At 33.0% G+C, this 17079-nt stretch overlaps 2 protein-coding genes across 2 annotated transcripts; one reads left to right on the forward strand and one right to left on the reverse strand.

Moving 5' to 3' along the window:
- Window positions 1–1795: 1795 nt before the first annotated feature.
- On the reverse strand, window positions 1796–6140 carry LOC120164692 (probable serine/threonine-protein kinase PBL17). Its single transcript, XM_039174356.1, has 6 exons — window positions 5754–6140; window positions 4852–5180; window positions 3944–4079; window positions 3631–3767; window positions 3204–3327; window positions 1796–2510 (listed from the first exon to the last, which is right to left on the reverse strand). Exons 1-6 carry the CDS (start codon window positions 5809–5811, stop codon window positions 1990–1992), a joined length of 1305 nt encoding a protein of 434 aa, XP_039030287.1. The 5' UTR covers window positions 5812–6140; the 3' UTR covers window positions 1796–1989.
- Window positions 6141–10595: 4455 nt separating this feature from the next.
- Window positions 10596–15179, forward strand: LOC120164749 (ethanolamine-phosphate cytidylyltransferase-like). Its single transcript, XM_039174415.1, has 10 exons — window positions 10596–10639; window positions 10891–11283; window positions 11801–12036; window positions 12162–12295; window positions 12818–12889; window positions 13661–13728; window positions 13918–14038; window positions 14382–14447; window positions 14528–14650; window positions 14924–15179. The coding sequence occupies exons 2-10, from the start codon at window positions 10928–10930 to the stop codon at window positions 14993–14995; spliced, it is 1248 nt and encodes a 415-aa protein (XP_039030346.1). The 5' UTR covers window positions 10596–10639; window positions 10891–10927; the 3' UTR covers window positions 14996–15179.
- The last annotated feature ends 1900 nt before the right edge of the window (window positions 15180–17079 follow it).

Here is a 17079-nt window from a genome sequence, read left to right on the forward strand (position 1 = left end):
TCCTTGTGTGACCTCTACGAATAACGATTCCTTTAGCCTATGAGATAAGTTGGTTCGTACTATTGTTACAATATTTTTAGATGTTACGGGTTTAAATAGAATTAAGAACCTAATGTTTTTCTTAAATGATGATCATACAAATACGTTAGAGAATGTAAAGGAATTCAATCAACGAATGTTTAACGTTATAGGTGTGCATGAGGTATGCATGAACAAGTTACGTTATTCTTTGAGTCTAGTTCTGAATTTCACAAGAAGTTTTTTTAATAAACGTTAAAATTTAATTCGTACTCCAAGAAAACTAAGAAATCATTTTAATTAAATAATACTGTTAAATCTTATTAATAATTTGTTAACTAAATATGAATAGCTCAACGTTTTATAAATAAATGAGTAAAACTATTGTACTTTTATTATTTTATTGGGTTACCGATTTCTGAATCTAGTCAAGATCAGAAATAATTTACTATTTGTTCTTGGCTTAATTGACTCAATAGGCGAAACGGGTAAAAAACTTGGCCCATTAGGTTAATCTCTAAAATTAATTTGGAATCCACGACATTCGTTACATGATTTAGAATTCGTCACATGGGCATAACGATTTTTAATACAATATATATTTTTATTGAAATTTTTCATCCCAAAATTAATTTGGGATCCACGACATTCGTTACATTGACTTAAAACTCGTCACATGGGCAAAACGAGTTCTAATAAAATATATATTTTTATTGAAATTTGTCATCCCGACATGATAATATTAATAAAAAAATTATATTTTTTAAACTCGTCACATTGATGCAAGGAGTTTAAATAAAGAAAATATTATTTGGACAAACTCATCATGTTGACATAATGAGTTTGTCTTTCACTATAATATTTATAGTAGATCTCAAATTAAAAACCGAGTTGACTTAAGGAGCTAATTTTTTTTTTATTCGCTTGACTTGACTAATTTTGTCTTGATTCTTTTTACTTTTTAACTGTTATTATTGTATATAATTTATATTTATCAAACAAACAAATTATATCTAATATTTAATTTTTTTTATAATCAAACATATGCATATAATTGTAATTAAGTAATAGAGTACGTACGTATCAATTAAATTTTGCAATTTTTTTATTTAATTGAGAGTACTTAAAGGAATATAGAAATACTATTTTGTATTAGAGCTCAATTATTAAGAAAAAGGAAACAAAACTTGATATTTGCATGGATAGCATCGGATCTCTACTAGGTGCTCACAGGCCAAATTTTCTATTAAAGCTCCCCTAGAAAACAACCCAATCACCTACCGAATAAACAGCCTAATGTTATTTTTTAGTTGACGTTTATTTAATTATCTTATTGACGTAGCGTTATTTTGGACCATTAGGTCGATTTCGTTATATTATTATACTGTCACAAGCATTAAAGATAGATCGTAATTGAATTATATTATGATCAATTTGTCAACGTGTTAGATTATATTATTTGTTTGTTTCCATCTCCTTTTGGAGTTGTTTGATTGAATTTTAAATCATTTCCTTGTTCAGTCCCATCTTACTTTCTAGTGGCTATTGTACGTCATTTGATGATTTTAGGGAAAATAATTGATTAATGCGATTAGTATACTCTTGGGAAAGTATTTAAAATATAATTTTTAAAGTTTTTTTTTAATATTCTATCCATAGTATACCTATTTCCCGATAATTAGTTTGAAGGAAAATGAAATTAAATTCAAATTTTCATATCGGTGGTAAAAATACAAAAACAAAAATTAGAAAGACACAAAGGTTTGAAAGAAATAATACTGTTGATTAAAAATAAGCAGGTAATGGAATACAAGTCACAACAAAGCATCCCTCCATCGGAGAGACCGACCGGCGAACCACCAGTTGCAGTCTTCCATAAAATCTCATATTCATTCCACACAAAGAGAGAGAGCAAGTGCAAATTTTAAGTTTCAATCCATGTTGTTCCTTCTACAGGTTCAAACCTTTGTTTTATTCTTCAGCAAAGGAAGGAGGATCATAAAGATCAACCTCTTTGGGAGGTTCACTCTTGCTTCTTCCAATTGTTGGTTTGCTTCCCTCTGCCGCACCCACTTCTCTGTGACTTTCGCTTCCTCCCGGATTTCGGCTCCGAGGGGATTTACCCGGAGCTTCATATAGGGTTATGCCCCCGCCCCCGCTATGGATCATTGCCTCTTCATCGCTCACCTTTGTCTGAAACGTCTCTAGTAATTCAACCACTTGGCTCATGAGAGGCCTCCCTTTGGGGTTTTGGCTAAGGCATTGGTGTGCCAAATTGGCTACCTTAATTGCAGTTTTAGCTGAGTACTGGCCTTCCATTCTAGGGTCTAAGATCCTCATAAGTTTCTTATTATGGACTAATAGGGGACGAGCCCATTCAACCAGGTTATGTTCTCGGCTAGGTCTGCTCTTGTCCATTGCTCTTCTTCCAAGGAGCATCTCGAGTAACACTACTCCAAATCCGTAAACGTCACTTCTTGCCGTTAAATGGCCTGGTCATATCAATACTGCAACTTGGTAAGCCTTTATCATTTATAGCATCGGCAGAACTAAACATTATGAATCTATGAGTAGAGCTTATGAACGGATATAACAAAAGAAGAGCATCGCAGAACTGTTCTATAACACGTTCTGTCAGGCAATTGAAGCAATTTGTCTTCAGAATACTAAATATGATTCATGCATAATAAATACTTTTCTCAAGTCATAAAGCCAACAAACAATTCTAATACACAGAATTTTTCTGTAAAAATAAAATTGAAATAGTTCCAAAATTACTGTGGAATTTTGACATTTGATTTCACATATTGTATTACGCATTTTTGGAATATCACGACGCATGCCACCAAAACACCAGGAACTTGTTCCACTGAAACAATACTTCCAACTTCCGCTGAACTGAACAAAATGTTAATAACCGCAAATAAGAGAACGAAAATGATTCCATCCAATGCCAGGGCAGCTTTTAAACTCCAATAGCAGGATAACAAGACATATACCAAGCATATTAAAAATAATTAAAGACCAATCTAAAAAAATGTTTAACTGTCTTTTTTAACACCACTAAGAGAAGCCTATTAATAATTTATTAAGAATACCCTATCATTATGACTTAAAAATGTTCCTAAATTTTGGCAAAGATGGAGATTTCCAGTTCCATTGTAACAGAATAATTAATTACTAACCAGTCATCACATATTCAGGAGCAGCATATCCATATGTGCCCATTACTCGTGTTGACACATGGGTCTTGTCTCCCATTGGTCCCTCCTTCGCAAGTCCAAAGTCTGAGAGCTTTGCATTGAAGTCCTACAGGTTACATGCATATTTAGAAATAAAAACTAAAACTTCCTAAACAGAGAACATGGAAAGTTGAACTTAAGTTTCAATTGAACTCTAGGTATGGATAATCCTTGTCATATGGCTTTTGACTTTTAGGAGCTAGAATAAAACTAAAGTTCAGATCGTAGAAATTTCTTTAGAAAGGGTATGGAACTGAGAAAGATCATATACAAGTTTATCAGTCTTCCCATTTTTAAAGATCCCATAAAATAATATACACTTGATTAATTGTTCAGCCAACTGATGAAAAACAAAGAAATTATGACTAACCACACCCAGCAAGATGTTTGACGTCTTGAAGTCACGGTATATGATGGGTCTTTCCGCATCATGAAGAAAAGCAAGCCCTTTTGCTGCATCTAAAGCAATCTTCATTCTTTTTGACCAAGTCAAGCTACAACCAACTCCTACCAACCATGAATAAACAGGGTAAATAAAAAATGCTTTTGCTTTTTCTATAGTGGAGAACCGGTACCTCTTTCCTTGATATGCATGCTCAATGCAGATGCTTTTAGAGGGTATATTTATAGCTCTTTATATCCTAAACATAAACTTCAAATTACTATTTTTCCCTAATACTTACTGCGAAAAAGATGTTTTTCGAGGCTGCCACTTGCCATGTATTCATAGACGAGCAGCCGATGATCATCTTCGCAGCAATATCCAATAAGCTTCACAAGATTTGGATGACTGAGTTGTCCTAGATAGTTGACTTCAGCCTGCAAAACAAAGATTTCAGGCACAAACAGAAGCAAGTATATTCTTTGTTGAAAGGAAGGAAGGCACACAATGATCTAACTTATCAACTTGAAAACAGTTCTTTTCCAAGTACCATTTACATGTGGTCACTGAAGATTTAAGACACTTTCACTCTGGTTACCTAACTTTTAAAACTTACATTACAGTCAATAAACTTGCATTGCAAGATTTTAAAGTTAGCTGACCCAAATGAAAGCACCCTAAAAGTTTAATGAATACAAGTGTAGTTTAACCTATAAAATAATAAGAAAAACCACATCAATCTTTTAATTTCTTTGCTCAATTATAAATGCCTAAAAGCATACGCATACCTATCTAAGACAATCATTTAATGCTTGCGTTACACTTCTCTTTAACTAACTCAATGTAGCATAAGTAAAAAAAATTAAATAATAGATTCGAATTGGACCAAGAAACTTAATGCACTTGCAATTGAATCAAACAACTACATTAATAACATAATAGGGTGAGTGTACAATTAATGTATTCCTTTAAAGTACAGAATCCTACTATATATCGAGCAGCCTTCCCCAGCTAGATAAACTTTTTCATATTGTCCCTCTCGGTTTTATTTGGAGGAGGGAGGTTGTATCGATAAGTTTGTACCAGTGTTTGGCAATGGTATGAAAGATTATGAATCAATAAATGTAGGCATGGCACGAATAAAATCATAACAGCTCAAATTAAAGGAATTCCATTGAATATGCCAATTAAACAATACAAGGAGATTACCAGCCATTCTCTGTCACCTTGGAACCCGTCAGGATTAAGCTCCTTAACAGCAACAGCAGTAGATTTGTAACCAGGTCTCACATTTTCATCTATTACTCCTTTATAAACAACCCCAAAGCCACCATCACCAAGAATATAGTCTGGACGAAATTGCTTTGTAGCCAACCTCATCTCCACATATGTGAATATATCAACGTTGCTATATCCAGGATTCTTACGTAGATCTTTGACATCCTTGGCTGTCAAAGCAATAAAGCTTGGGCTTCTGGTTTTGAGTGAGTCCGAGTTTTCTTGTTTGTTTGAGGACGAAGTAGTTTTAAGTCCTCCATCTGAAGTTGTTCATGATAAAGTAAGATTTACAAGAATGGAACATAGACATCCATCTAATTTAAGAATTCTATTACGCAGCTTAGAAAAGATCGGTCACACAAGGCATAATTGGAAAGCACTCAACGTTCAACCTGTAATGATTTGTTCAAATTCAACCCAAGCAATTACTGTCATGATTCTCTAGTTCATGCTGGTTTTTACAAATGTACAGCATATATCAAATTGTGAACTTTTAATTTACTAAAAAAACATGCTCGCGCCATCTCTATTAAAGTTTCCCACACAACAGCTCTTCAGTTGAGCAACATTTCACAAATTTCAACTTAAAACGTATCACAATCATAATCAAGACCAAAGAACAACGTATGAACAATGTCAAAACCTAATAAACTTCCAGCAATCAAATACGCAAAAGTTTCAAATATAACATCGAGAGCAGGAAAACTAAGTAAAAACCACCACAAAAGCATGAAAAACATAAAACCGATACACCAACGAGAGGTACAAACTTAAAATAAACAAATAAAAAAGACAAAAATCACAAGAAAAAACTAAATGAAATTGAGAACAACCTGGAGCCTTACTGTGAGATCGGTGCGACTGTTCTTCAATGCTAAAACAAATCCCCATTAATCCGTCGGCCCACACCCCGAAAACGAATCTGAGTTCAGATTTTGATCTACCTACTGCTCTATATTACAGTACACTTGGTAGGATAATCTTCTCTCAGTCTAAATGAACAAATCTTAGTCAATGCTGTGAAAATAGGAGATCAGATCTATGACCGAGTCTCGACGAGGAAATGCGGCGATCCAATTTGGCGAACAAGGGAAAACGATGGTGCGTAGAGGAAGATTAAAAAACATTCAAAAACTACAATTTAGAGAGTAAAGAAGGAAAGCCAGAGCGAGATGAAGTTTTACTTGGAGTTTCTTTTACAGTTGATATTATCCTTTGGGGGCGGTTCATTATTCGGAAGCGCAGCCGCGGAAAACGCCGAGCAAAATGGGAACCATATTTTTGGGGGAATTGCGTAAATAGTGCTTCTATTACTATTTGATCATTCTTAGTTATGCTTTTCAAATGGTGAAAATATCTATTAGGTCCTTCTAGAATTGATTTTTCTCGATTTGAGAAGTGAATATATTTTCAACTGCTCCAATGACCTTCGAGATGTTGGGACGTAGTTGGCAGGAATCAATGATTTAGACAGTTTCATCATGCGATGTACTATTAAAATGTAATTATAAGCACAAATACGAAATGTATATACTTATTTTATTTTTTGAATAAATAAATGTATATACTTAACGTATTGAACCATGTTTGTTATATACCATTTAGTCGATGAATATGTCGTATTAAAATTTCATTTTATGTTATGTATGATGTTATGTTCGAAAACATGTGAATTTAAATAATTTATGCACGCACAACATCTAAATATTACAAATAATCACCTAAATTTTAAAATTATCGTATATTTAAGGGATATTTTATGTATTTTCAATTTAAAATCTACTTTTACCTTCTTGAAATTTTATAAATTCTTCCTTTCTTAAAGTTTTAGAAGTTCGCCCTTTAACATGAAATTTGCGGTTCCACTCATTTCATTCATCGGAAGAGATTGTACAAAGGATTAATTTTGTAAATGAATCGGATGAACATGAATATTATTTGTGTTTGTTCTTTAAGAAAATTAGTTTATTCGTTTAAATGATAAACGAACACAAACGATCGAACATAAAATTGATTGGATTTATATTTGAGAATATTTTTTTCTTTTCAAATAATTTTAGGGTTTATATTTTCTTTAATTGATTTGAGTACTTTTTATTTGAGTTTAAAATTAATTGAGTTTAAAAATATTAATGGGTTTAAGATTAAAATTTATTAAATATTTATATTTTAAACGTGTCTGAAGAACATAAACAAGCATAAACGAATATAAACAAACGAACATAAACGAAAAAACATAAATGAACGAACATAAACAAACGGGTTATTGAACATTCACGAACGTAAATGAACAAACGAGCATTTTGTTTGTGTTCGTTCATTTAATTAAACGAACATAAAATATTGTTCATGTTTGCTCGTTTAATAAACAAACATACATAAATGAACTTTCCGTCGAACAGATGGATTGAGGGGTGGGTGAGGTAGTCGTCCTCCTAAAAAATTTAAATTAATATATATTTTATAATTTTTTTATATATTTTCCATTGAAAATCTATATTTGCCTATTAAAATTTTATAAGTTTAGTTTTGCCCTTAAAAATTTTAAAAATCAAGTTGATATCTGACATAAAATCTTATGATTACGTGATCCAACGGTAACTTAAAAATTGTCGCACGATGTTTAGGGGTGGGAATAGGCCAGCCCAGCCTATAGGAAGCTATGACCTGGCCTACATAAAATCTGGTCTGGCATGGCCTATTTAATAAAAAGGCTAGGCTCGGGCTTTTTTAAAAGCCTATTAAATTAAATAGATCAGGCTTAGGCTTATTAAAAAACCTTATAAGCCTGATAGGTCGGCCTATATATATGTATATATACTTGTCATAACGGTGTCTACTTTGTAAAATGTGCCTAAGTTAGAGTGACTTACTAGGGACTTTACTATAAAATTAATGACTAAACTGAAAATATTTTGCTAAACTATAGGGTCTATAAGGTAATTAACTCTAAATCTAATATATAACCCTAAAACTAAACTAACCCCATCCCCGATTTCTTTATCTCTTTAATCTCTCCCCTCCAATTATCTCTCACGAGCGGGCTCCCCACCATTGCTTCATTTGTTTTTTAGTTATATATCTATTACAAACAAAGAAAAATAACAACAAAAGTAGAGCATGGACACAGTATGGGCGGCATCAGCATTTGATGTGTGCTAATGCAGGCGTTGGGAACAACAATGTATGGTGCTGACCTTGGGTACTGTGCAAACATGTATAGGGGATAAAAATTGGTGTTTACAATATTTATATTATTTTTTTAGGTACCAATATATATGTGTCCAACTAAATTAACATCAGATTAAAAATTAAGCCAACTTATATATTAAGGGATTGTTTAGCCTATTATAGAAGTTGTGTTATTTATTTTTTGTAAAAACAACTATCAAAGAAATATTAAAAATTTAATGTGAAACAAACTTTTAAAAAGGCTATTAGGTCAGACTAGGCTTTTAAAAAGGCCAGGCCGAGCCAAAACAAAAGCTTGTGATAGGCTACAGGCCAGACTCAGACCTAAAATATTCAACATAGGCCAGGCTCAGGCCTTTTAAAGGCTGGTCTGGCCTGGCCTATTCCCACCCTAACGATGTTCAAGGCCTTGGTATTATGAGGTAAACAGATATGCAAAAATAAGGCTCTTAACCTTGTGGTCGTGAGATAAAGTCTCATGGTGGATAATTCATAATTTTGACTGCCAGAGGTATTCTACGGAAGCTGGTTTTAATTTGGCGTTAGGACAGCCTACTATTTTACTTCCCCTCACCCCATTATTTTCCTTTCTTTTTTTTTATTTATTTTTTTGAACAATTTGGTACTCATTAAAAAATAATCAGAAATTCACTCTAAAATCTAAAATTTTAAAAACATAAATATCTATTCACCTTAGATGTTACCACGTGTTAGAAATAAAGAAATAAAAAGATTTATAGGAGAAGTTGCATATTCAGAAACTCAACAGCGCTCATCTCCACATCTCCAACCGTCATAAATTATAGTTATGATGTGATTACGACATGTTCAAATACGTCAAATATATAATCTTTATATTTCATTAATAGTCTAATTTTATATTTTAAAAAATTATAATTCTGTAATGTTAAGATTTTAATATAAAATTCTGAATTCATGTCCTTGTCCTAAAACCCATAGTCCCTAAATAAAATTAAAAAAATAAACATCGTTCAAATTATTTCAGTGATTAAGATGATGATTGTTATCTCAAAAAATCTTAGATTCGGACAGTGATAAAACTTGATGATAAAGTTTGGGAGAACAACTTAAAACTTTAAAATATTTGAGAGTTTAAACTATTTTTTTTAAATGAAGGATTATTTTTTAAAAAAATATTCGGGTCTAACTAAAATTTTTGAAAAATTAAAACCCTTAATAAGAATATTTTAAAATTATATGAGGAGATTTAATTAACAACATTAAAAAATTAAAATTTTAAATGAAATTTTAAAAATTTTGGGAGGATAAAATTATTATTTTTTAAATTTAAAGGGTTTAAATTATAATTTTTTAAATTTTGGGTGACCATAGCCCCCACTAATCTTGCTTATGTTCTAACACTAATAATTACTAAAGTATTTAACCAAATAATGATTAAGAGTGATTATAAGTTTTAATTAAAAAAAATGTGCAGCCGATATGCGGCACGGCACGGCACGGCACGGCACGGCACTACTTACTGATCAACCGGCCATTGTACGACACCTTATGAAATTCTATATGGTCAACCTTCGGCGAAACCGGAGCATTATGTGTCGGTCCCTTTATAAATTGGTACAATTTCATGTTTAGTCCTTCTCAGATATATAAATTGGAAACTTTAATCTATATATTTCAATGAGAAATTGAGAATGCAGCATTCAAATCCGAGTTCATCTATTTTCTATGATATTATTTTAAATAATGTCTTTAAACATATACCTGATTATTTTATTTGAATTAATCATATATTTGGAGAAAAAAGTTCATAAATTTTAGAAAATATTATAAAATCAATTATATTAATATTAAAAATATAAATCATCAATGCCATTATATTCGTATATTAAAATTTAAAAAATATTTAAAAAAATTGTGTTTTATTATGAGACTATGTATATTATATATGATAATCTTAAGTTTATACATTTATTTTTTCAATTTTAAAATTTTTAATATAAATTATTTTTTGAAATTACATTTAAAATTTCAAGATTTAATTATTTATTACTATATTGAGAAAAATTAAGCACGACATTTGGTCAAAGCTAGCCTTTCGATAAGACTAAAGATTGAAGAAAACTAGGCAAATAAATAAATAAATCGAATATGTTTTAATTTTTTTTAAAAGGAATGATCTAATTAGTTCAACAAAGGAGAGGGAACCTTCCTGAAAGAGAAAATCATTTTTATTTACTATTTCTTGAATTAATTAGAAGAAAATTAAATATATACGTTCTGGGACAGCTCGTTGTCGGAAATCCGTGGTAGAGGAGCAGAAGGGAATTTTTTTTAAAAGAAATTTAAAAGGAACAGGAAGAACAAAGGAGGAGGAGAAAGAAAAGGACACACGAACACAAGGAAACCAAGAGTAAAAGAAGAAGAAGGTAAAGATTCGATCTATCGTCTTCTCATATTCCAATTCCTATGTTCTTGCGTTAGCAATTTTTATTACCTCAAACGCGCTTCCATTTCGTTGAATTAGATCTTTCTTACGATATTTGGGGTAAGATTCAGATTGGTGTATTGTTCTAACAAATCCATCGCATGATCTCTCGTTTCTACATGTATTTAAATTTTAAATGCAGTTTAAGATTCGATGTGATTTGTTTTTTGGAGAAGTAGAAAAATATATGTTATGATCTTCTTTGAGGCATATGAATTTTCGTACGAAGTTAGATCAGAAGGTTCGGAAATTCTAGGCGTATAGATTTTTGTGTTTTTTTAAGAAAAGTTCGTGGTGTTGTTATTGTGCAGGTTTTGTGTCTCCTCGAATTGAGCTTTCGAAGAGAGAATGACAATGGAATATGAGAGTGACTATAGGATTTGGGATTGGTTGTATAGCTCCCCGCATCTGTTTGGTGGCCTAATGGTAACAGCCGCCTTGCTTGGGTTTTCCACTTCTTATTTTGGTGGGGTTGGAGTTTTCCCATCTTATGATTGGTCAAATTTTGGGATCTTCATCAAGAAGAAGCGTGAGAGGAAGCGCATACGGGTTTACATGGATGGGTGCTTTGATCTCATGCATTATGGCCATGCTAATGCTCTGAGGCAGGCTAAAGCTTTAGGAGATGAATTAGTGGTGGGTGTTGTGAGTGACGAGGAGATTGTTGCTAATAAAGGGCCCCCTGTTCTATCCATGGAAGAGAGGTATTCACGAGGCCTTTCAATCTGCATTAGCTATCAAATAGAAAGCCTTCTTAATATCCTGGTTTGTATTTTTCCAAAAACATATATTGGTTTGACGATTGAAGTTTTGAAGACTAAGTACAGCACAAAAGGCTATGACGTCTTCAATAGAAAATTAATTGAAAGAAAGACAGTAGGAAGACAATATGTAATATATCTGAAAGTGCAAAATGGAAGAAGCTAAAGCAATAATTGTTGATAGATTTCTTTGTAGAATCAAACCCTTACAACTTTATTTATGCTTGTTTCCTTAGTTAATGAACAAGATGGATTGTAGAGGCTAGTTAGCTGGTGCGGCAATTTTGTTTACAATACTGTATATGTTAAGGCTTTATACCTTAGATATGTTCTTTGCATCAGACTTATCAGGCTGCCCTGTTGGTGGTGTTGCCTTTGATGGTTTTTTTGTCGTATTGGCTCCTCTTTTTTAATTGATTTAGTTGATGGTTCAACGGATCTTATTTGAAGTTCTCTCCAGGCTGGCACTTGTCAGTGGATTGAAGTGGGTGGATCAAGTAATAGCAAATGCCCCCTATGCAATTACTGAGAAGTTCATGAACACACTGTTCAATGAGCATAAGATTGACTACATAATACATGGTGATGATCCTTGCCTTCTCCCAGATGGAACTGATGCTTATGCCTTGGCAAAGAAAGCTGGCCGCTACAAGCAGATTAAGCGCACTGAAGGTGTCTCCAGCACGGATATTGTAGGTACTAATATTCCTTGAGACATGCTTAATATTTTTTTGGTTGGGGCTTGTTATTTTCGAGATTCTGTAAATCATGTGCCAAGTGTAACACTGTTTCTAATTATTTCACAACTTATATGTACGTAGGAAGAATACTTTCTTCCATGAAGGATAATAAAAATTCAGAGGGAGATTCATTCAAAAGACAACAATCGCAAAGGGGCCAGCTTTCTCAATTTCTACCAACATCCCGGCGGATTGTGCAATTCTCAAATGGAAAGGTACTAATGCTATATTTTTTCACTTAGTTATCAGCCTCAAAAGGGTAAGGAATGAAAAAAATTGACTACCACTTGGAAAAGCTTGGGAATGTGTGTTTCTGACACGTACCTTTTCCCCCCTCTTTAGACACATTGCACTAGGTGGAAGAAAATATAATTGAATTCTATGCCTTTATTCCCCTCTTTAGATACCTTGGGAATGTGTTTGTGTGTAAGTAAATCATTTGCATGAAAGAATTTTTGGAGAGCTGGTGTAATACAATTTGTTGGGAACTTGAAAGTATAAACATGGATCGACAAGCAATGGCCTGTTGCACCCATTGGCACAAAAACATTTGTTCAAGGGTTAAGAGCTTTTTTCTTATTTATCCGAGTTGAGGAAGAGTGACAAGGCCACAAGGGAATGAGTGGTGGTGGAGCAGATTCTGCTCTATTTTTGCTTTCCTTCTCCCTTTATGGTAGTGTTCTTTTATGCAATGCCTGGCTCTCGTTCCCCGTCAGTCTCATTCAGTTTTTCCACAGGGTCCTGGACCAAATGCCCATATTGTCTACATTGATGGGGCATTCGATCTCTTTCATGCAGGGCATGTGGAGGTATTACTCACTTGTTTATACTTAGTCCATGGCTTGTTTTTCTCGTTGGTTATGTTATTATGACGGCATAAACATGAAAACATATGGATGGTGGTGGGTAATAGGTTTGTATAATGTTGAACTTAGTAAGTATTAAAAAGAAATAATTCCCCATATTATCAAATGACAGATTACTATTAGAAGCACATTTTCTTTGTTGAAGTGTATTAGTCCTTTGTTGTAATATTGAAGTACAGTTTAGTGAAGAAAATAAAAAATATTAATATACTAGGATTGAAAACATAAAATTACTAAGAAAATAATAAATATTAATTTGTTGATAAATGAAGACTTGGGGGCTGTTTGTTTGCCTCTTAATGGAATCATTCAGCGTTGAATGCTCACGTTTGTTTTGCACCTCTGAATGATTCAGTGCTGACTGATTCAACAAAACAGTGTTGAATGATTCAGCACAAAAGTACATTATGAATGATTCAGAGCCATTATCAAACAACATGTCACAATAAGAGCTAATTCAGTCAGAGCCTCTGAATCATTCAGCGCTTAATCATTCTTAAGTAAACAAACAGCCCCTTATTCATTTATTGAAATTTAAATAACCTCTTTAGAAAGCAATTCTTTTCTCTTAGTCCTAATCGTATTATTTTAGAGGTTTTACTATAATTTGAGACCTATGATTTATGCTAAATGGCTCTTGCTTTTTAGTAAGAGAACCTTTTCAACTCATTCCATTTTGCCCATGTCACTAAGCCATCTTTTATGTATACTCAGATCCTCAAGAAGGCAAGGCAGCTTGGAGACTTTTTGCTAGTTGGTATCCATACTGACCATATTGTGAGGTACTTTATCTGTGTCATGCCTTTTTCCCTTCTGCCTAGTTTATTACCGTTTAAATTTTGTAGGAAAATTGAGTCGGAAGGATGAATGTTAACATTGGGTCTACACCGACTATTGCAATGCATTGATGCAAAATCCTATTATTGAGGATTTCCATGCAAGAAATAATTTATGAATCTCCTTTCTTGCAGTGAGCAAAGGGGAATGCCCTACCCAGTTATGCATTTACTTGAGCGCACTCTTAGTGTATTAGCTTGTCGTTATGTTGATGAGGTTATCATTGGTGCACCTTGGGGAGTCACAAAGGACATGGTATGTAATTTTCTTCTCTCAAGTTTATGTCGGCGTGCCTATGCAATTCCCCCCCCCCCCAAAAAAAAACCCACAAAGGAAACCATGATTGATTCTACTCCTAATTGTCATTGCCCATTTTATCAATTCTTTTGGTTCCGGGTAAATGCATCCTAGCTTTTTGCCAAACCTGCAGCTTATGTGCCAAAGCATGTCCATCCGTTAGATGCTTGTACCATACCGCTTTATGATTTGGGTTTTTCCATTATTGCAAATCCCCTCCCCCGAAACATGTAAGATATATATATGTGTGTGTGTGTGTATCATTGTGCATTTCTGAGGCTACTTTCTTTATTTTGAACAGATTACAACTTTCAACATTTCTTTGGTTGTGCATGGGACAATTGCAGAGAGTAACACTTTGTTGCCTGTAGGTTTCCAGACGCTCTTTCATTTTTCATTGTTATGACCCCTTATGTCTATCGATTTAAAATACTTTACTTCCTACAGGGTGAAACCGATCCTTACACGGTTCCTAAGAGCATCGGGATTTTCCGGATGCTTGAAAGCCCTAAAAGTATAACCACAAGTTCCGTAGCCCAAAGGATAGTTGCCAATCACGAGGCTTATATGGTATTATTTCTGCTTGGTTTTTGGTGTTCACAGTTATTGTTATTCTCTCGTAGAATAATGCAAGTTGATTAATAATTCATCTTGTTACGGAATGACATTACCTGCTAGGCACATGCTTTTTCTGAATGTTATTAGCTGAGGCGCTCCGGATTATTTTATCCGACAGCGGATATCGTTGAAATTTTTTGCATGAGACATGCACCTTATACACAATCTTTAATGCATAATCTCTGTTAGTATGCTTCTAATTTGCGGTGCTCGCTTCCGAGGTAGAAACGCAACGCGAAGAAGACGCAGAGTGAAAAGAAATACTATGAAGAGAAGGCTTATGTTGCAGGCGACTAGGATATACGAGTATAATTATCGTTAGACGGTAGCCAATTCGATGCAGCTCTTTACAGCTTTGACCATTCATGTAGATGCATGTTGAAGACAGTATTCAAAGATAGGAGGAAGATACGAGGACATGACATTGGAAGACATCATTACCAGAAACTTCCAAACAAACAGTTTTTTTTTTCTTTTATTATTATTATTATTCTTGTTATTTGTAAAATGACCATCCAGCTCAGTTGGTAGAGCACAAGGTTCTTAACCTTGAGGTCGTGAGATCGAGTCCCATGGAGGGCATTTCATAATTTGGAGGTCTCTTACGGAAGCTGCTCTCAATCTAATGTTGGAGGCAACCTACTATCTTACCTCCCCTTACCCCATTACATATGGGAACAATGGATAACCATTATTATTCTTGTTATCTTTATTATTTTCATTTTTTTTTGGGGTTCTGAGATGTAGATGAATGTTATAATCATTTGCTTCACTAATGCTTGTAAGCTATGTAATCACTGATTAATTTAAGCCTTGGGGCTTTGTAATTTTAGTGTGTTTATTTTTTTTCCTTTATTAATTTATTACTTTTCTTAGGCCTTTTCCTAATTGTTGTGCTCAAAATAGGGATGACAAAGAAATATCTATCTAATGGGATTTTGATCAATTCGATAGGATTGGATTCTCTTAATAAAACATAAATTTTGAACCGGTTTTAGGCCGAATTTGTTGTTTTGTCCCATTTTAAGATAATCACAAAAATATCTTTTAAGTATTTATATATTATTATTTAGGTTTTGATAAATTATATAAAAAGTTAGTATTTTTCAAATTCAATATTTGAATAAAATATATTTCAAGTTTAAATTAAATATATCATGATTTTTCAATTTTTTACGGGTAAATTACGCGTTTAGTATTTAAACAATCAGTTTTGATCCGTTTTAGTATTTAGACTTTTAATTTTTTAAAATTATACCTAAAGTTTAGTTTTTATTTCATTTTAGTACCTTATTCAAATTTTAACGTTAAGTTTTGAATAAAAATAAAATTTTAGGTACTAAACTTGTGAAATTTTTAACGATGAGCTATTAAAATTAAACAAAAAATTAAACATTAAGCATGATTATGAAAAAATTAAAAGTTTATGTACTAAACCATATCAAAATTGATCATTTAGATATTAAATTTGTAGTTTATTTTTTTAAAAAAATTTACTACTCGGTCATACTATTTTCTAAAATATAAAAAATTAGGAAGCAAAACAAACCAACCAAGTTGGTCTGAGTAGTAAGGGGCTGTTTATTTACTTCAGAATGATTAAGCGTTGAATGATTCAAATACTGAATGATTTCAGAGGCTCTGTATGAATTAGTTTTGAATGTGACATAATGTTTGATAATGACTCTGAATCATTCAAAATGCATTTCTGTGCTGAATCATTCAGCACTGAATCATTCAGGGGTGCGAAATAAATACGCTGAATGCTGAACGGTTTAACATTCAGCGCTGAATAATTCCTTTAAGAGACAAACAAACAGCCCCTAAGTCTCACTTCGAGATTTGAATATCATGTGTTGCAGCTATCAACGTGCAGAACATTCAATCCCTTTTTTAAAAAAAAAATTACTACTCAGCCATACTATTAAGTTTATGTGCAGAACATTAAGTTTATGTATTAAAATATATCAAAATTAATAGTTTAGATATTGAATGCATAATTTATTTTTTTTTTTTTTTAAAATTACTACTCGGCCATATTATTTTGTAAAATATATATAAAGAAAAGGAAGCAGAACAAACCAACCAAGTTGGTTTGAGTAGTAAGTGTCACTTCGAGATTTGAATATCATGTACTGCAGCTATCAATGTGCAGTGTATAATAGAACATTCAATCCCCTTTTTTTTTCACTATACGTAACAAAATTTTAACATGTGTTTTTGTTTTCCCTAAAGGACAAATCACTTTGGTTTGAGGTACGAAGGCAAGGGGGAGGCAGATGCAGAGCAGAGAGACAGAGCAGAGCAATAATATGGACAGCCTGTGATCCACTGATGCACACATCTGATTGCGACGTTCAAACGAATTCAAACGAACACAA

This window comes from Hibiscus syriacus, unplaced genomic scaffold (genome assembly GCF_006381635.1).
Source record: "Hibiscus syriacus cultivar Baekdansim isolate YM2019G1 unplaced genomic scaffold, ASM638163v2 tig00111542_pilon, whole genome shotgun sequence".
NCBI lineage: Eukaryota > Viridiplantae > Streptophyta > Magnoliopsida > Malvales > Malvaceae > Hibiscus > Hibiscus syriacus.

Excerpts from the sequence above, each read along its gene's own strand:
- LOC120164692 (XM_039174356.1), bottom strand. The coding sequence starts at position 5,811 with ATGGGGATTTGTTTTAGCATTGAAGAACAGTCGCACCGATCTCACAGT. Across the intron at positions 5,181-5,753 it reads ATCTCACAGTAAGGCTCCAG|ATGGAGGACTTAAAACTACT; the intron begins GTTGTTCTCAAT and ends GAACAACTTCAG. Across the intron at positions 2,511-3,203 it reads TCCTGAATATGTGATGACTG|GCCATTTAACGGCAAGAAGT; the intron begins GTTAGTAATTAA and ends TGATATGACCAG.
- LOC120164749 (XM_039174415.1), top strand. The coding sequence starts at position 10,928 with ATGACAATGGAATATGAGAGTGACTATAGGATTTGGGATTGGTTGTAT. Across the intron at positions 12,037-12,161 it reads CTCCAGCACGGATATTGTAG|GAAGAATACTTTCTTCCATG; the intron begins GTACTAATATTC and ends ATATGTACGTAG. Across the intron at positions 12,890-13,660 it reads TTCATGCAGGGCATGTGGAG|ATCCTCAAGAAGGCAAGGCA; the intron begins GTATTACTCACT and ends ATGTATACTCAG.